This window comes from Desmodus rotundus, chromosome 10 (genome assembly GCF_022682495.2).
Source record: "Desmodus rotundus isolate HL8 chromosome 10, HLdesRot8A.1, whole genome shotgun sequence".
Taxonomy (NCBI): Eukaryota; Metazoa; Chordata; class Mammalia; order Chiroptera; family Phyllostomidae; genus Desmodus; species Desmodus rotundus.
In genome coordinates, this window is record NC_071396.1 from 73,758,929 (window position 1) to 73,777,408 (window position 18,480).

Below are 18,480 nucleotides of genomic sequence, written 5' to 3' on the forward strand. Positions count from 1 at the left end.
GATTAACATATGCTAGGTACTGTTTTGGGTGCATTATATATATTAACTCATTTAATCTTCTCAATTCTTGAATCCTTTTTACAGATGAGAAACAGGCACAGAAAGGTTCAGTAAGTTGAGCAAGCTCACACAGCTACTGAGTGGTAGACTCAGATTTTAAATCCAGACATCTAAGTCTGTGTGTTCTTAACCACTATGCTGTATATCCAATAAACGAGTAACAAAAACAGCCTGTACTCTCAAGCCTTATGTTGCATATAGTGATAAATGTATCAAGAGCAATAAAGCACATTAAAGGGGAATAGGCAGCAGTCTAGGAATGTTGTGTGCTGCTTTATATAGGATGGTCAGAGAAGGTCTCATTGAGGACGTGATAATAGCACAGGGTCCTAAAGAAGCTGTGGGGATAGGCCATACTGGTATCTGGCAGAATAGCCTTTCAGGAAGAGAGAAGAAAGTGCAGTGGCCTGAGACAGGAGTGTGCTGGGCCTGTCTGAAGGATAGTAAGAAGGGCCATGTGGCAGAAGTGGGGCAAGTAGGCACAGTAGTAGGAGATGAGGTTAGAGAAGTAATGGATCTTGAAGGCCATTGTAAGAATTGTGGCTTTTACTGTAAGCCTAGTGGGAAGTCTTTGGACACATTGTGGCAGAAGAATGCTATGAAATGATCTTTGTTTTAAAAGGATAACTCCGATACTTTGAAAAGAGCATATAAGGGTGCAAAAGCAAGAACAGGGAGACCTTTGAGGCTAATTGCAGTAATTCAATATTGAATTAGTGAGAGATGATGTGACTTAGACCAGGGTAGCAGTGGAGGTGTAGAGTTTTCAGATTCTGGATATATAATATTTTGAAAAGAGAACTAAGGTGTTTGCTGAGAAACTGGATGCAGGATGTGAAATAAAGAGATTATAAGGATGACTTAAGTGTTTTTGGCCTCACCAACTGGAAGAATGGGGAAGGTTATAGAACCTGGTTTGGGGAGGAAGATTAGTAGTCTTGGAAATGTGAAATTTGGGATGCAATTAGACATCCAAGTGAGGATATTTAAAAAACTAATCAGGAGTTTAAGTGAGAAGACCAGAAATCCATAAAAATATAAATTTGGTAATCATCAATGTATAAGTGATATTTAAAGATATGAGTGGATGATAAAGGAATGACTGTACATACAGAAGTCCTTTCAGTAGCATTCTGTGTTTAGATGTCAGGGAGGTGAGGAGGAACCAGCAGAAGAGACTAAAAGGGGAAAAATTAATAGTGTGTATCCTAGAAACCAGGTGGAGAAAGTATTTTAAGGAAAGAGCGACGATCCCTGCATTGAATGTGGCTGACAGGTCAAGTAAGATGCGGGCTGAAAATTGACTATTGGATTTAGCAGTGTGGCATTAGTTGAGGATCATAATGGGCACTTCTAATGTAGTGGAAGCAGGGAAGCAAGGTGAAAAATCAAGAATTTCACATTGTATTTTAAGTGAGTTTGAGAAACATAAGGAAGTTGGAAAAAATTTTTCTAATGTAAGTAGGTTATGTGAAAAGAAAAGAAGCGGGGTCCTGACTGGTGTGGCTCAGTGGGTTGAACTTTGTCCTGCAAACCGAAAGGTCGCCAGTTCAATTCCTGGTCAGGGCACATACCTGGGTTGTAGGCCAGGTCCCCAGTTGGGGGCATCCAAGAGGCAACCAAGCAATGTTTCTGTCACACATAGGTGTTTCTCTTCCTTTCTTTCTCCCTCACTTCCCCCCTCTCTAAAAATAAATAAATAAAATCTTAAAAAAGGAGAAGAAGAAGAAAGAAAACAAGTGGGAAAATCGAAATGGACTGGATTATGGAAAGGCCAGAGGTCTGAAAAGAGAATGCCTGACACTCTTAAATACCTGGTAGCATTTCTTCTTGTCATCAGTACCTTATTAATCCTTGATTTCCTATAGGATTTTGAAAGAAATGTAAACATAGTAGTCTAGGTTTTCTTCTATTTTTTCAATTACAGTTTACTTTCAGTGTTATTTTTGCATTGGTTTGGGTGTACAGCATAGTGGTTATGCAGTCATGTACTTTACAAGTGTTCCCCCAGATATTTCTAGTACTGACCTGGCATCACACATAGTTATTAGCAATATTATTGACTATAGTGGTCTAATTTTTCAAGTATAATAATTTATGTTCTCTTCGGGGATGGTAAGACAGCTACATAGGAAGTACGAAAGGGGCCATTTTATTTCTTGTCCCTGAGAACTTGCCCCATCAGCAAAGCTCTGTTGATATTTTTAGTTCCACTCTACCTTCTCTTGCCCATTATCCAGGGAAGATGAGAAAGTAGTTCAGATGTGTTGAGGGATCAAGGGTAAAACTTTGCTTGTATTAACCTGACTTTACTTTCTGGTAATGGCAGGTAACTTAGTGGGGCTAGATCAGCATTAAACATTAATCTTCCAGATCTCTGACTTATCCATTGAAGAAGAAAAATCTAGTGCAGAAATTTGTTTCAATTAGAAATATTTTTACTTTTACTACATGTTCCAAAAATGTGTATCTATACTAGCTATTGAAGCAACAGCTTTTGCTAACCAGGCCCGTCATTATGGTACCTTCTAGGCCTACAGTCTCTTAAGGAGACCATAGGGTAGTACCTAATGGCTAAACCATAACTGATGGCAATTGGTTAGGGCAATTATAATTGATAGCATTTTATATTCTGTTGCTTTTACTCTTGTTAATGCCAGTGCAAACTCAGAAAAAGGCAAATCAGACAGTAGCTGAGGGAGATTGAGGGAACCTGGAATAGACCACAAGTAAATCAAAATTGTAAGTAAGTCGGCGTTACCAGGATGGAAAGTAGTAGGTTAAAGCATCTGCAACACAGAAGTAGAGATACTGAATCCATGTTATGGTAGGGAAGCAGTAAACTCCTAATAATAAAGCAACACCTGCATTCAAACTTAAACACCAGCCTTTCGGGATTAATCTATATGATCAGTGTGTTCTGTAGATTCTGATTTTTATATTTTTCCTCTTCCCTATTACCATTTTTATCTCAAGAATAAAACTTCTTGAGTCCAAAAAAGCTTAACTGACATTAAGCTGAGTATAAATTTTAGACTTAACAAGCGGGAAATGATGCTTAATTTATGTTTTTATTTATTTTTATTCCTACCTTTGGCCCCTCCCCTTTGGCAACTGCCAGCTTGTTCTTTATATCTATGGATCTTTCTGCTGTTTTGTATTTTTATTTGTCAATTGCAGTTGGCATTTGATATTATTTTATATTAGTTTCAGGTGTACTGCACCATGTGTTAGACATTTATGTAATTTATAACGTGAGTGAGTCTAGTACCCACCTGGCAACATACATAGTTATTATAGTATTATTGACTATATTCCTTATTCTGTAATTTACATCCCCATGACTATTTCATAACTACCAATTTGTATTTCTTAATGCCATCACCTTTTTTACCTGGCATCCCCATTCCCCCTTCCATCTGGCAACCATCAGTCTACTCTCCGTATTTATGACTCTGTTTCTGTTTGTTTATTTTGATCTTTAGATTATACATGTAAGTGAAATTATATGGTAAATTTCTTTCTCTGACTTATTTCACATAGCATAATACCCTCTGTTGTCCGTCCATGTTGTTGCAAATGGTAAGTTTTTGTGTTTTTTTTTATGGCTGAGTAACATTCCATTGTGTATATATACCATATTATCTGGGAACTTAGATTGCTTCCATATTTTGGCTATTATAAATAACACTGCAATGAACATAGGGGTACATATATCTTTTTGAATTAGTATTTTGGATTTCTTTGAAATAATGCCTAGGAGTGGAATTGTTGGTTCATAAGGTAAGTTCTGTTTTAAATTTTTTGAGGAACCTCCATACTGTTTTCCATAGTTTCTGCACCAATTTGCAATCCCACCAACAGTGCTCAAGGATTCTCTTTTATCTGCATCCTTAACCAACACATGTTTTTTGTTGATTTATTGATGATAGCCATTTTGACAGGTGTGAGATGATACCTCATTGTAGTTCTGATTTACATTTGTCTGATTTGTGGTGTTGAGCATCTTTTCATATGTCTATTGGCCATCTGTATGTCCTGTTTGGAAAAAATATCTATTCAGATTCTCTGCTCATTTTTTTATTGGGTTGTTTGGGGTTTTTATTAGTTTTAAGTTGTATGTGCTCTTTATAAATTTTGGATATTAACCCCTCATCAGAGGTATCATTGACAAATATCTTCTCCCATTCAGTAGGTTGTCTCTTCATTTTGTTGGTGGTTTCCTTTGTTATGATAAGCCTTCTTAGTTTGATATAGTCCCAGTTGTTTATTTTTTTGTTTCCCTTGCCTAAGGAGGTGTATCAGAAAAATTATTACTAAAAGTTTACTGCCAATGTTTTCTTCTAGGATTTTTTATGGTTTCTGTTTTCTGACATTTAACTCTTTACCATTTTCAGTTTATTCTTGAATATGGTGTAAGAAGGTGGCTTAGTTTTATATTTTTGCACGTATCTGTACAGTTTTTCCGGCACCATTTATTGAATAGACCATGTTATTCCACTGTATATTCTTTTTTTTTTTTAATTTAAGCTTTTATTTATTTATTTTTAGACAGAGGGGAAGAGAGGGAGAGAAACATCAATGTGTGGTTGTCTCTCACATACCCCCTATTGGGGACCTGGCCCGCAACCCAGGCATGTACCCTGACTGGGAATCAAACCAGAGACCTTTTGGTTTGCAGGCTGGTGCTTAATCCACCAAGCCACACCAGCCAGGGCCCATTGTATATTCTTGCCTCCTTTGTCATAGACTAATTGACCATATACATGGGTTTATTTCTGGGTTCTCTGTTTTATTCCATGTGTCTGTTTTTTGCCGGTATCATGCTGATTTGATTACTATAGCCTTTAGTATACTTTGATAACAGGTAGCATGATACCTCCAATTTTTTTTTCCCCCTCAAGATTGCTGTGGTTATTCTGGGTCTTGTGGTTCCATATACACTTCTGGATTACTCATTCTACTTCTGTGAAACGTGTCATTGGTATTTTGATAGGTATTGTATTGAATCTGTAGATTGCTTTGGGTACTATGGACATTTTAATGATGTTAATTCTTCCTATCCATGAACATGGTATATGCTTCCATTTATTAATATCTTCAGTTTCTTTATTCATTGACTTACAATTTTCTGAGCACAGGTCTTTTGCCTCCTTGATTAAATTTATTCCTAGATATTTTTTTATTGATGCAATTGTAAATGGGATTATTTTCTTAATTTATTTTTGATAGTTTATTATTGGTGTATAAAAATGCAACCAATTTCTGAATATTTATTGTGTATTCTGCTAATTTACTGAGTTCATTTATCAGTTCTAGTAATTTCTGGTGGAATCTTTAGTATTCTCTCTATATAGTATTGTCTCATCTATAAAGAATGACAGTTTTACATCTTTCTTTCCAATTTAAATGCCTTTTATTTCTTGTTTGATTGCTGTGCCTAGGACTTCAAATACTGTGTGGAATAAAAGTGGTGAAAGTGTACATGCATATCTACTTTCTGATCTTAAGGAAAATGGTTTTAGCATTTTTCCATTGAGTATGATGTTAGCTGTGGGTTCATCGCATATGGCCTTTATTATGTTGAGGTATATTCCCTCTATTCCCACTTTGCTGAGTTTTTATCAAACAGGTGCTGGATTTTGTCAAATGCTTTTTCTGCATCTAATGATATGATCACACGATTTTGTTTATGTGGTATATCATTGTAATTGACTTTCTAATGTTGAACCAATTTTGCTTCCCAGGAATAAATCTCACTTGAGCATGGTATATGATATTTTTAATATATTGCTAAATCCTGTTTGCTAATATTTTTGCATCTATGTTCTTCGGGAATATTGGCCATAATTTTCTTTGTTTGTAATAATGTCTTTGTCTTACTTTGGAATCAGGGTGGTGGTTGCCTCATGAAAAATGAATTTGGCAGCTTTCCCTCCTCTTGAATTTTTTAAAATAGTTCAAATGTAGGTGTTAATTCTTTGGCCATTTTGTAAAACTCTCCTGTGAAGCCATCTGATCTAGGATGATTATTGAGAATTTTTAGATTATTGTTTTGGTTTTATTGGTAGTAATTGGTCTGGCAGATTTTGTTTCCTTTTCTTTTTTTAAGATTTTATTTATTTTCAGAGAGAGGGGAAGGGAGGGAGAGAGGGAGAGAAGCATCAATGTGTGGTTGCCTCTCGCACACCCTTCACCCCACTGCGGGGGATCCGGCCTGTAACCCAGGCATGTGCCCTGACTGGGAATCGAACCAGCAACCCCGTGGTTCACAGTCCATCACCCAGTCCAGTGAGCCACACTAGCCAGGGCTTGTTTCTTTGTTATTTAGTCTTGGAAAAGTATATGTTTCTAGGAGTTTATTCATTTCTTACAGGTTGTCTCATTTTGTGGCATATTACTGCCTGTAGTATTTTCTTACAATCCTTACTATTTCTGTGCTGTCAGTTGTCACTTCTCTTTCATTTCCAATTTTATTTATTTGAGTCCCCTCTCACTCTCGTGGTCTCTCTCATGAGTCTGGTGAAAGGTATATCAGTTTTATATATTTTTTCAAAGAACCAGGTCCTGGTTTCATTCATCTTTTGTATTGTTCTTTTAGACTCTTATTTTGTTTATTTGTGCTCAGATCTTTATTATTCCTTCCTTCTATTGACTTTGGGCTTTGTTTCTTGTTCTTTTCTAGTTCTTTAGGTGTAAGGTTAGATTGTTTATTTGACATTTTTCTTTTTTCTTGAGGTAGGCATGTATTACAATGAATTTCCCTCTTAGTAGCCTTCGCTATGTTCCATAGGTTTTGGGTTGCTGCATCTTCATTTGCATTTGTCTCAAGGTACATTTTGATTTCTTCCTTGATCTTCATTGTTAACCCAGTTGTTTAGTACAATGTTATTTTGCCTCTACACATTTGTGTTTTTCACGTTGTTTTTTTATAGTTGATTTCCAGTTTCATACCATTGTGGTTGGAGAAGATGCTTGTTATGATTTAAGTCTTCTTAAATTTATTGAGACTTCTTTTGTGTCCTAACATGTAGTTTATAGTAGAAAATGTTCTATGTGCACTTGAAAGGACTGTATCTTCTGCTGCTTTGGAATGAAATGATTTGAAAATACCAAGTAAATACATCTTTTATAGTGTATCGTTAAAGGCTGTTGTTTTCTTTTTGATTTTCTGTCTGGAAGATTCATGCATTGATGACAGTGGGGTGTTAAAGTCCCCATCTATGACTGTATTTACTGCCCATCTCTCCCTTTGTGTTTATTAATATTTTATCTTTCCAGGTGTTCCTGTGTTGGGTACATAAATGTTTACAAGGCTTATATCTTTTCATTGGCTCAACCCCTTTATCATTGTGTCATGTCCTTTTTTGTCTTTTATTACAGCCTTTGTTTTAAAGTCTTTTTAATCTCATATAAGTATTGCTATCCTAGCTCATTTTTTTTCATTTTCATTTGCATGAAATATCTTTTTATTCCTTCACTTAGGTCTGTGTGTGTCCTTTGATCTGAAGTCATCTCTTGTCGTCAGTATATGTATGGATCTTGTATTTTTATCCATTCAGCTACCCTGTGTCTTTTGATTGGAGTATTTATTCAGATTTAAAGTGATTATTGGTGGGTACGTTATTGCCATTTTATTATATTTTTGTTCTCCCCCCCAGCTGCCTTTATTCCTAAAGAAGTCTCTAACATTTCTTACAATATTTCTTATAATATAATTAAGGTTTATAATATAACATTATATTATAATAATATTATTCTTATAATAATAAGGTTTGGTGGTGATGAACTCCTTTAACTTTTTCTAGTCTGGGCAGCTCTTTCTCTGTCCTTCATGATAGCCTTGCAGGGTAAAGTAGTCTTGGTTGTACATCCTTGCTTTAACTACTTTGAATGTTTCATGCCCGTCTTTTCTGGGCCATACAGTTTCTGTTGAGAAATCAGCTGACAGTCTTACAATAACTCCCTTGTAGGTAACTAAGTGCCTTTCTCTTGCTACTCCTAAGAGTCCCTCTTGCCCTGGCTGGTGTAGCTCAATAGACTGAGCATGGACCTATGAACCAAAGGGTTGCCGGTTTGATTCCCAGTCAGGGCACATGCCTGGGTTGCAGGCCAGGTCCCTGGTGGGGAGTGTGCAAGAGGCAACCACACATTGGTGTTTCTCTCCCTATCTTTCTCCTTCTCTCCCTCTCTCTCTAAAAGTAAATAAATAAGTTCTTTTAAAAAGAAAGAGTCCCTCTTTGTCTTTAACCCTTGGCATTTTAATTATGAAGTATCTGGGTATGGGCCTCTTTGGATTCATCTTGTTTGGGACTCTCTGCTTCCTGGACTTATATGTCTATTTCCTTCATCTGCTTAGGGAAGTTTTCATTATTATCTTTTCAGATAGGTTCTCAGTCCCTTGCCGTTCCTCTTCTTCTGGTGTTCCTACGATGCAAATGTTGTTATGCTTTATGTAGTCCCAGAGGTCCCTTAAACTATCCTCATTTTTTTAAATGTTTATTTTGCTCTTCTGATTATTTTGCTACCTTGACTTCCAAGTCTCTGGTTCAACCTGGTAGGAACTACAGAGAGATCTTTGGTTGGTAGCTGTGTGTTCTGGGTCTGGAGCCAGGTGGCAGATGCCACACTGAACTGAGGCCTATCTGTTACAAGTACCAGACCTGGGGCCACTCAGCAATGTCTTACAGTTTTCAGAGTACAGGTCTTTCACCACTTCACAAGTATTTGTGGGAATTTTATGGGGGGGGTTTGTGTGTGTGTACAATTGTAAATGGGATTATTTTTTAAATTTTTTCTTCTGATTGTTTGCTGTTGGTGTATAGAAAAAGCAGATTTCTGTATATTGATTCTATATCCTGCAACTTTAAGAAGTCATTTATTAGTTTTATTTATTTATTTTTTTGGTAGTCTTTAGGATTTTTTTATATACACAGTATCTTGTTCACTGCAAATAATGTTTTACTTTTTTTTTCTTTCTGACTTTGATGTCCTTTATTTATTTTTCTTGTCTGTTTGCTGTGGCTCGGACTTTAAATACTATGCTGAATAGAAATGGTGATAGTGTGCATCCTTGATGTGTTCCTAATCTTAGAGGACAAGCTTTCAGCTTTTCAACATTGACTGGAGTATTAGCTGTGGGTTTGTCATATTCAATATATAGCATTTATTACGTTGAAGTATGTTTCTTGGTATATTCATTTTGTTGTGAGGTTTTTAATCATTAGAGGATGTTGAATTTTATCAAATGCTTTTTCTGCATCTGCTGAGATGGTCATACGGTTTTTATCCCTTATTTATTTACTTATTTTTTTAAATTTTATGTATTTTTAGACAGAGGGGAAGGGAGGGAGAATGAGAGGGAGAAAAATATCAGTGTGTGGTTGCCTCTCCCATGCCCCCAACTGGGACCTGGGCCCGCAACACCTACGTGTTCCATGATTCAAATACATTGAATCTATGCTCATCAAGGATATTGGCCTGTAATTTTCTTTCCTTGTAATGTTTTTTCTGGTTTGGGTATCAGGATAATGATGGCTTTGTAGAATGAGTTTTGGTAGTGTTTCATCCTCTTCCATTACTTGAAATAATTCTGTATTTCTTCCTGAGTCAATCTTGGATGGTTGTATATTTCTAGAAATTTAAACATTTCTTCTAGATCATTGAATTTATTGGCATATAATTTTTGCATTCTTTAATGATTTTTTAAATTTATGTGGTGGTAATTGTAACTTCTTTCAGTTATGACTTTATTTGGGCTCTTTTTTAATTGATGAGTTTGGCTAAAGGTTTGACAATTTTATCTTTTCAGAAAAACAGCTGTTAATTAATACTATATTTTGTTTTTTTTATTTTCGTTTTTCCTTTTTTTTTTTTAATCCTCACCTGAGGACTTTTTTTTTTTCCCCATTGCTTTTAGAGAGGAAAAGGGAGAGAGAAAAAAAACATCGATGCAGGAAAGAAGCATCGATTGGTTGCCTCCCATATGCACCCAGACTGGGGATGGAACCCACAACCTAGGTATGTGCCCTGACTGGGAATTAAAAACCTGCAATCGTTTGGCTACAGGATGATGTTCCAACCAACTGAGCCACACCAACCAGGGCTCTAAAGTTTTCTTAATTTCTGTATTATTTTTGCTTTTATGTTGACTGTCTCCTGTTTACTTTTGGTTTTGTTTGTTCTTTTTCTGGTCCCTTTAGGTATAAAGTTAGATTGCTTAATTGATTTTTCCTGTTTTTTGAGGTAGTTCTGTATAGCTATGAACTTTCCTTTTTGAACTGTTTTTGCTGCATCCCATATTTTGAAAAGTTGAGTTTACGTTTTCATTTGTCTCTAGATGATTTTTTAATTTCCTGTTTCATTTCTTCTTTGATCCATTGGTGGTTTAGTACCATGTTTAGTCTTCACACATTTCTGTTTTTCCTGTAGTTGATTTATTTTTTTTTAAGATTTTATTTATTTTTACAGAGAGGGGAAAGGACGGGGAAAAAAACATCAATGTGTGAGAGACACATTGATCAGTTGCCTCTCGCATGCATGCCAACCATAGACCGAGTGGACCAGGCCTGCAACCCAGGCATGTGCCTTGACCAGTAACCTTGCGCTTTGCGGATGACACCCAACCAACTGTGACATCAGTCAGAGCTGTAGTTGATTTCTAATTTCATGCATTGTGGTCAGAAAAAATGCCTTGGTATGATTTCAGTCTTCTTGAATTTATTGTGACCTAATGTGTGATTTATCTTGGATGTTCCATTTGCACTTGAAGGAAAAAAAAAATGTATCTGCAGTTTTGGCCTGCAGAGTTGATGCTGAGAAATCAGTTGATAGCCTTTTAGGGTTCTTTTGTATGTAATTTGTTGTCTTCTCCTTGCTTCCTTCAAGGTTGTTTATTGAACTTTGGCCATTTTAATTACATATCTTGGTGTGGGTCTCTGGGTTCATAGGGGGTGATGGAACTGTTCTTTATTCTCATTGAGGAGGTGTGTCACGGAGCTTTATGTCTGAGCCCCGAGTCCGCCACGGATGAAGAGTAGTGTATCAAGACCTGATCGGCTTGGGGAGGAAAGGTGGCTGATCTCTCAAAGGAGAAGGGCCCCGAGCCTTTTCCTCTGTGGGCTTTTATTAGGTTCATTCGCATAGGAATACAGATAAAGCTCATCAATCATTGTCAAGCAGTAAGGGTTAAACAATATATAACTTACAGAGAACTTTGAGGGTTTATTCTGAGTTATGGTCAATTAGTTAAAGGGCTATAAAACCTTAGGCACCAGACTCATCTCAAGTCTGGACCCTTATCTTTTAAGCTGAGGGTATAAATTAAGTAGGTTTCACAGGATCGAATGCATTCTTTCTTAGGCCTGATTCCCCAGGGAATCCGCCCCTCCCAGCACAGGACTGCACTGCCCTCTGTTATTGCTTCAAGCTTAAGTCAGGCAAGGGAAGTAAGGCAGCCAAGAGATTAGGAGACTTCTTGCAGACAGAATGAGGACTCAGGCTATTTCAAAGACCCCCTTTTTCTATAGCCCCCTGAGTCCTTCCCTGTGGGCCTCTTCGGTGACCATGCCTCTTGGGTTGATCCTCCCTTGAGAATTCTTACCCGTCATTGGCTAACTGGTCAAGCTCAGGGCCAAGCAGAGTGAAGTGGGCAGAGATGGCACACCTGCCAGGGAGATATGCTTTGTCTCCTTAATCGCCTATGGTCCCAGTTCTGACTCAGCCTTAACCATGGGGGGTTACAGCTTCTGAAACCAGGCAGGGCGGTTCCCAACAGAGGTGGTTGCACAAGTGTATGCATTTGTCAAAATTTGCAGACCTGTTTAGTAAGAGTGAATTTTGCATGTTTAGCTTTAATTTTTTTAAGTGGAATTTTAAAAGAGTGAGAAACCAACTCATTGAAGCATTGCAGATGTGAAAGAATCATCATGGTGTCTTAGTAACTGTGGTCTTACTTAGATTGCCCTTGAATCTAACCTATTCTAAGTATAGAAATAATTTAGACTATAGAGTACAAATTTGGTGTTGAAATGCTCTTGATAACTTTTTGCAAATTAAATGGTGATAAAGGTGTTTGGGAGTTAACTAGGTTCTAACCATTATTTCAATCAGTAAACTATCAGTAGTTAATTTGCAATTCTAATGAGTTTGATAAGATTCATGTTATAAATGTGTGTAACATCAGTTCAGCTATATCATTTTATATTGTGAGCTACCTTTTGATATCAATAGGTTGTAATTGTTAAAGCTTTTTAGATAGAATAAAATGTAAAAACAGTTATATAGAATATTTGGATTATATCCAAGCACAAGTAAACATATGATGGGTTTCTCTGAGGGGAAACGAATGACCTAGAAGTGTTGTGGAGAATGTGGAGCAACGGGAGTTCACATTTATTGCTGGTAGAGATGCAAAATGGCACAGCCACTATGAATAACTGTTTAATAGCTTCTTAGGGTAAGGTATGCTTAACTTCATATGATCAAGCAATTTCATTCCTAGATATATGGCAGGGAGATGCATATCTGCTCACTCAAAGACTTGTGCAGGAATGTTTATAGCTACTTTATATGTAATAGCTCAAAACTGGAACAATTCAAATATCCATCAACAACTGAATGGATAAACAAATTGTAGTAAATCATATGATTGAATTCTACTAAGCAATAAAAGTTAGTGAACTACCAATGTATGTAACAACATAGAAGTATCTCAGATACACAATGCTTAGCAAAAAAAAGGTCAGACAATATATAATATGAATTCTATTTACATGAAATTCTAGAAAAGATAAATTTTTAGTTTGAAGAAACAAATCAATGGTTGCATAGGTCTGGGTTTGGGTATTGATTGGGAAAACGGTACAACAGAACCTTTTGAGGGCGATCAAAACATTCTGTATTAGAATTGTAGTATTGGTTGCACAGTAATAAATATTTGCCAAAACTCATTGAACTATATACTGTAAATGGTTACATTTTGTTTTAAGTAAATTATACCTCAAAGTTCATTTTTTTAAAAAGAACATTTTAGGAAAGTATTTCTGAAAGTGTCTTAGAAAAGAAGTTTTCTTAATTTTAAACAAGTTCATATTTCTCAAAAAATTTTGAAGTAGCAGTAATACTCAAATTGAGTTAAAACCCTCATTTTTTTCAGCAAATGGTCATGCACATTATATTCTACCAAGTATCAGTATGAAATAGTTCTTTATAGGTGGCAAATTTTACAATCTTAAGGGTATCTCAGATTTTTGTATATACTTTGAGGAAAGTTTGGTTCTGTAGTCATGTGTCACTTAATGGAAGGTATGTGTTCTGAGAAATTCATCATTAGGTGATTTTGTAGTTGTGTGAACATGTAGAATGACGTAAACCTGGATGGTATAGCTTACTGCACACCTAGGCTATTTGGTATAGTCCTTTGCTCCTAGACTACAGGTTTATACAGTATGTTCCTGTACAAAACAGCACAAGATTAAATCAGGCACGAGAGAAAATGATGCATTCAAGAGAGACACCGTAAGCACCAGATGTATGAGGCTGCTGCTGGTGTAACATGGTATATTGTTTTACAGCAAACTTTTTCTAAGTAGAAAGAGTACACTCTAAAAACAACTACTAAAAGTATAGCATAGTATATGTATAAGCCAGTAACATAAGTCTTTTATCATCATTATCAAGTATTATGTACAGTATGTAATTATATGTGCTGAATTTTAAATGACTGGCAGTAGATTTGTTTACACCAGCATTACCACAAACACATGGGTAAATGCATTGGCTACAACATTAGGACATCACTAGGATTTTTTAGCACCGTTATAATCTTTTAATACCATTGTGTTATATGCAGTCCTGTATTGATCAAAACATTATGTAGTTGCATGGCTGTATTTTTGTTAAACTATTGAATCCTGATATTAACTAGTTTACTATTTAAGATCCTTTCAGCTGCAAGTAACAGAACCAAACTGAAACTGGCTTATGTACAATAGATATTTGTTATCCCACATAATAAGATTTCTGGAGCAAAGTGTGTTCTAAGGTTATATAACTTAATACCTGAATATCATCATCAAGGATCCAAGTTCCTTTCATCTTTCTTCCCTACCATTCTTACTATGTTGCTGTTCTTCTTTCAGATGGGTGCTTTGTCATCTTTAGATGACTGCCTCAGATTTGGGTATCTTTGGTGAATAACATCCGGAGGGGGGGAAATGGAACATTCCTGTCTTGGATTCCTTTTTACATGTGAGGAAAACTTCCTAGAAGCCCATGCTCATAGATTACACAGTTAGTTGGCAAAAGGAGTAAGACCACATGAGTGGCTTAAATCAACCATTATTTACTACCTAGAGCTCAACAGGTGAAGGACTTGGCAAATGGAAGGAAGGTGAACAAAATCGGGGTTCTTTTATCAAAGCAGGGGGAGAATGGTTATTGAGTAAACTAAGTGTGTGCTGTAATAGATTAACCTAAGACTGTGAAGGAAAAGGTCAGTGAAGTAGATAAATCGTAGAAAAGGTCTTGGTAAAAGGGATATATTTCCAACTTAGAAGATGTTGCATTCTAAAAATTATCCGTATTTTCATGAACTAGTCATTAATTTATTATTCAACTTAATGTGATCTAGCTTTTATCTTCAGGATGCTAAGAAATGCTCTTGCCAAAGTTGCCAGTGAGCTCCTGATTACTGGTATTTGGCTTTTTAAAATCAGTTTAAATGCCACTTGCCTTTGTTTTAGTATCAGCATTATTAGCCATTTTTCTCCTGAAAGTCTGTCTCTTTATTCCTACTCTACTGTTCTAAAAATGTATTAAATTATAAAATACTTCAAGCACACCAAAAAATTATATCATTACCCACATTTAACACATTAATATTTTTTCTATTTGCTTTATGTTCCTTTTAAGAAAAAAACGATGCGCCCTGGCTGGTGTGGCTCAGCGGATTGAGTGCCAGCCTACATAAACCAAAGGGTTGCTGATTCGATTCCCTGTCAGGCACATGCGTGGGTTGAAGGCCAGGTCCCCAGGTGGGGGTGTACTAGAGGCAACCACACATTGATATTTCTCTACCTCTCGTTCTCCCTACCTTCCCCTCTCTCTAAAAATAAATAAAATTCCAAAAGAAAAAAAAAACAATGCCACAGATATAGTTGGAACTCTTCCCCAACCCATTCTGCTGTCTTTAAATTGATGATTCTCTTTTCCAACCATGTATTTATATTTATGAAAGTACTCCCAACTCGAACTGCTACTTCCTAATTCTTTGCCTGTCTATTCCTTATATGTAGATGTCCTACAGAGTCACACCCTTCTGAATCTGTACCTTGGGTGAGTTTTATTATCTCCAAAAGGTGGGGTTAAACTGTGAGAATATTTTTGTTTAATCTTTCTCTGTTTTGTGCCTTTCTCTGAGCTTTAGACTTATTATCAACCCCTTACTAGACTTCTCAACAACATGTCTCACAGGCACCTATAAGTAACATCTGAAACTGAACTCATTGGTCCAGAAAAACCTATTTGTCTCTTCTCTTCCTCAATTATGGTATTTCTTCTTTTTCAATTAAACTAGAAACTTTCTGGTTATCCAGCCCTTAACACACATAGTTACTACTTTTAAAGTGTTCAGTAATAGACTGGAGAGTGAATAAATGACTCCTTTTTCTTCGTATCTCCTCTACTCTTATTTAACTGATCACCCAAACATATTATTCTACTTATTATGTACCCCTTACTTCCCCCTCATGTTTGTCCCTACAGTGTTCCTAACTTTTGTCCTTTCTCACATGGGTCATTGAGTGGTTTTATAACTTTGCTGCTGCTATTTTTTCCAGTCTATAATTTATACTCTGCCATAGTTATAAAATTCCTGTCTTTTGCTATTCAGCTTTTAAAAAATCTTAAGTAACTTTCTGTTGCTATCTAGATGAGGTCTAAAAGTTGTTGCACAGCACATAATCCTCTTTATGTGGAAATTGTTCACTTACTCTAGCCATCTGTCCCACCATCTCAAAACACCCCCTGTCACAGAGAAGTTTTCTGTTCCCCTGGTGCATCATCCTTTTTGAAGCATCTGAGCCATTCTGCATACTTTTTATTCTTCCTGAAATATCCTATTTCCTCTTTCCTAAATCTCCATGTTTTCAACGCCTAGCTAATATGCCACTGTCTTTGCAAAATTTTGTTTCCCAAGCACTCAAGGCAGAGCTGGTGACTTATGTTGTATTCCCATGGTGTTCTGTATATACCTCCAATCTGGTTTTTTTTTACTTTTTCTTTTACTCTAGCATTTTCCACATTTTACAAGACTATATTTGTTTCCTACACTTACTTGAAACTTTATTTAAAGGAAAGGGACCGTTTCTTGCAATCCCCAGCTCCCTTTATAGTGTCTAATAAATGTGGTTTTTTTTATATCTATATAATATCTATACAAAGGTATAGATATATCTGTCAGTAGTTTGGAGCTTTCCCATTGTTTTAAATGATAATTATGTTTCTAAGACAATTAATAAAGATTTGTTTAACTCATTACACCTGAAATTTACTTTAAAATGTAAATCATATCCTATGTTTATAATAATGTTTCTTTTTTTTTTAATTTTATTTTTTATTTTTAGACAGAGGGAAAGGGAGGGAAAGAGACTTCATTGTATAGTTGCCTCTTGTGCACGCCCCCTACTGGGGACCTGACCCAGGCATGTACCCTGATCTGGAATTGAACCCAGGACCGTTTGGTTCACAGGCCAGCACTCAATCCACTGAGCCACACCAGCCAGGCCTGTAATAATGTTTCTAAAGGAGATGGGCAACAGTGATGGCTTGATACTGGGGCTAATGGAACTGGACTGAAAATTATGGTTTATCCTGGAGCTATTAGAAAGGGTAAGTGGGTGGTGTGAAAAGTTGGACTAAGATTAAGAAACTGGGTTGGGGGTGTTAAGCGTAGTAATGGAAGACTGGTAGGGTGAGGGGAGGAGGTGTGACTTGAAATTAGGAGTGAAGAGAAGTTAGGAGTGATTTCTTGCAAAGAAAAAGGCCTAAGCAAAGATCCTGAGTGGACGAAAAGGAGTGATTATGGAAGCTGGGACTGGATATGGGGGTTGGGTAAATAATTATAGTAACTTCTGTTATGAATTGATGTATTTCAATCAACCAGTTAACAAATTTAAAATAATTAGCAGTCACTGTTTTCATAACTTTTTCTCCATGTAACTGCTGTTTTTTCAAAGGCTAATTCATGTAATTGTTAATAATGTTCTGTTAATATTTAGACTTTAGATATAGGTAACTTTGAAAATTCTTCGTATAGATTTTTAAATATTTTTTCAATTAACATGTATTGATTGTTGGTTAAAATACACCCTTCAATCTTCAGTATTGAGTCAAGAGTTGTCAGTCTGGTATCTTTTAAAGTTTGCATTTATTGGAAGACTGGAAAGGTTGGCCGTATATCTTCATATGCTAATTGGCCTTTTGTATTTCATTTGTGAATTGCCTATTGATAGTCTTTACTGTTTTTCTGAGGGATTATCTTTTTTTTTTCATGTTTAAGAAGAGTTGCCTATGTTAAGAATGTCAGTTTCATGTATGAACATTTGTGTGTGTGTTGAGAGAACAAGTAAAAGCATGAGCAAGTACAAAGATACTTTTCCTATTTCTCATATCTTTAGCTTCACTTAAGAGTGTGTGTCTCTCATGGACAACAGTGTGGTGCTTGCTTGGGGGGAAGGGGTATAAAGGGACTAAATGGTAATGGGGAAAAAAATACAATAAAGAGTAAATTTTTTTTTTAAGTGTTTGTCCCTACCCCTGCTTCTCACATGGAAGTTCAATAATCATATGTCTATTAGCCTTTTCTTTTAAGGTTTCTACTCTTAATTATGCTTTAATAGACTTTTCCAACACTAGGTTATTATATGACTTAGCTTTCGTTTCTTCTTAGAAGTGCAACTGCCTATTATATGTTTAGCTTATAATTCTCTCATAGTGTTCTCGGTAGATACATAGGTTTCCAGTCCAAGTCATGTTTCAGTGCTGCGCTTTACGGTCACACCCTCTGAGTATACCCATTTAAGGTGGTGAGCTGAAAACCTTCCAGCTCTGAGATTCTGAGGCTGTTTCTATGGTAGTATTTATAGACACATTTTAAATTAACGTTATATAGCTAAGGTTGTCTGTCAGAATTTAGGAGGCAGTCATCTTATCACTCACCTATTTTCTTTTGATATGTATTGCCAGTAATTTGGGGGTAGGGTGAGAATTAGGCCAGTAAGCACAAAAGGATTCATGTGAGAATTCAGAGAGTTCATACAGAAATCTTCCCAAAGGTACATTGGAAGTATTAAGAAAATATCTATTTTACCAATTATGGGGAGAGCCTAAATGGAAAAGTAACATTTTGTGACACTTATC

General features: G+C 36.2%; 1 protein-coding gene across 3 annotated transcripts in view; it reads left to right on the forward strand.

Annotated features, from left to right (window-relative positions):
• The window catches only part of YES1 (YES proto-oncogene 1, Src family tyrosine kinase), a 71,420-nt gene that overhangs the window by 24,324 nt on the left and 28,616 nt on the right, over positions 1-18,480 (forward strand). The window contains exon 2 of one of the 3 annotated variants that reach the window (XM_053912770.2): positions 9,980-10,080. The exons of 1 other annotated variant lie outside the window; for it this stretch is intronic. In XM_053912770.2, the coding sequence (XP_053768745.1) occupies positions 10,011-10,080 (70 nt within the window). In that variant the 5' untranslated portion in view covers positions 9,980-10,010. Of the gene's footprint in view, positions 1-9,979; positions 10,081-16,810; positions 16,951-18,480 lie in introns of all 3 variants that reach the window. One more of the 3 variants, XM_053912771.2, reaches the window with a different exon arrangement.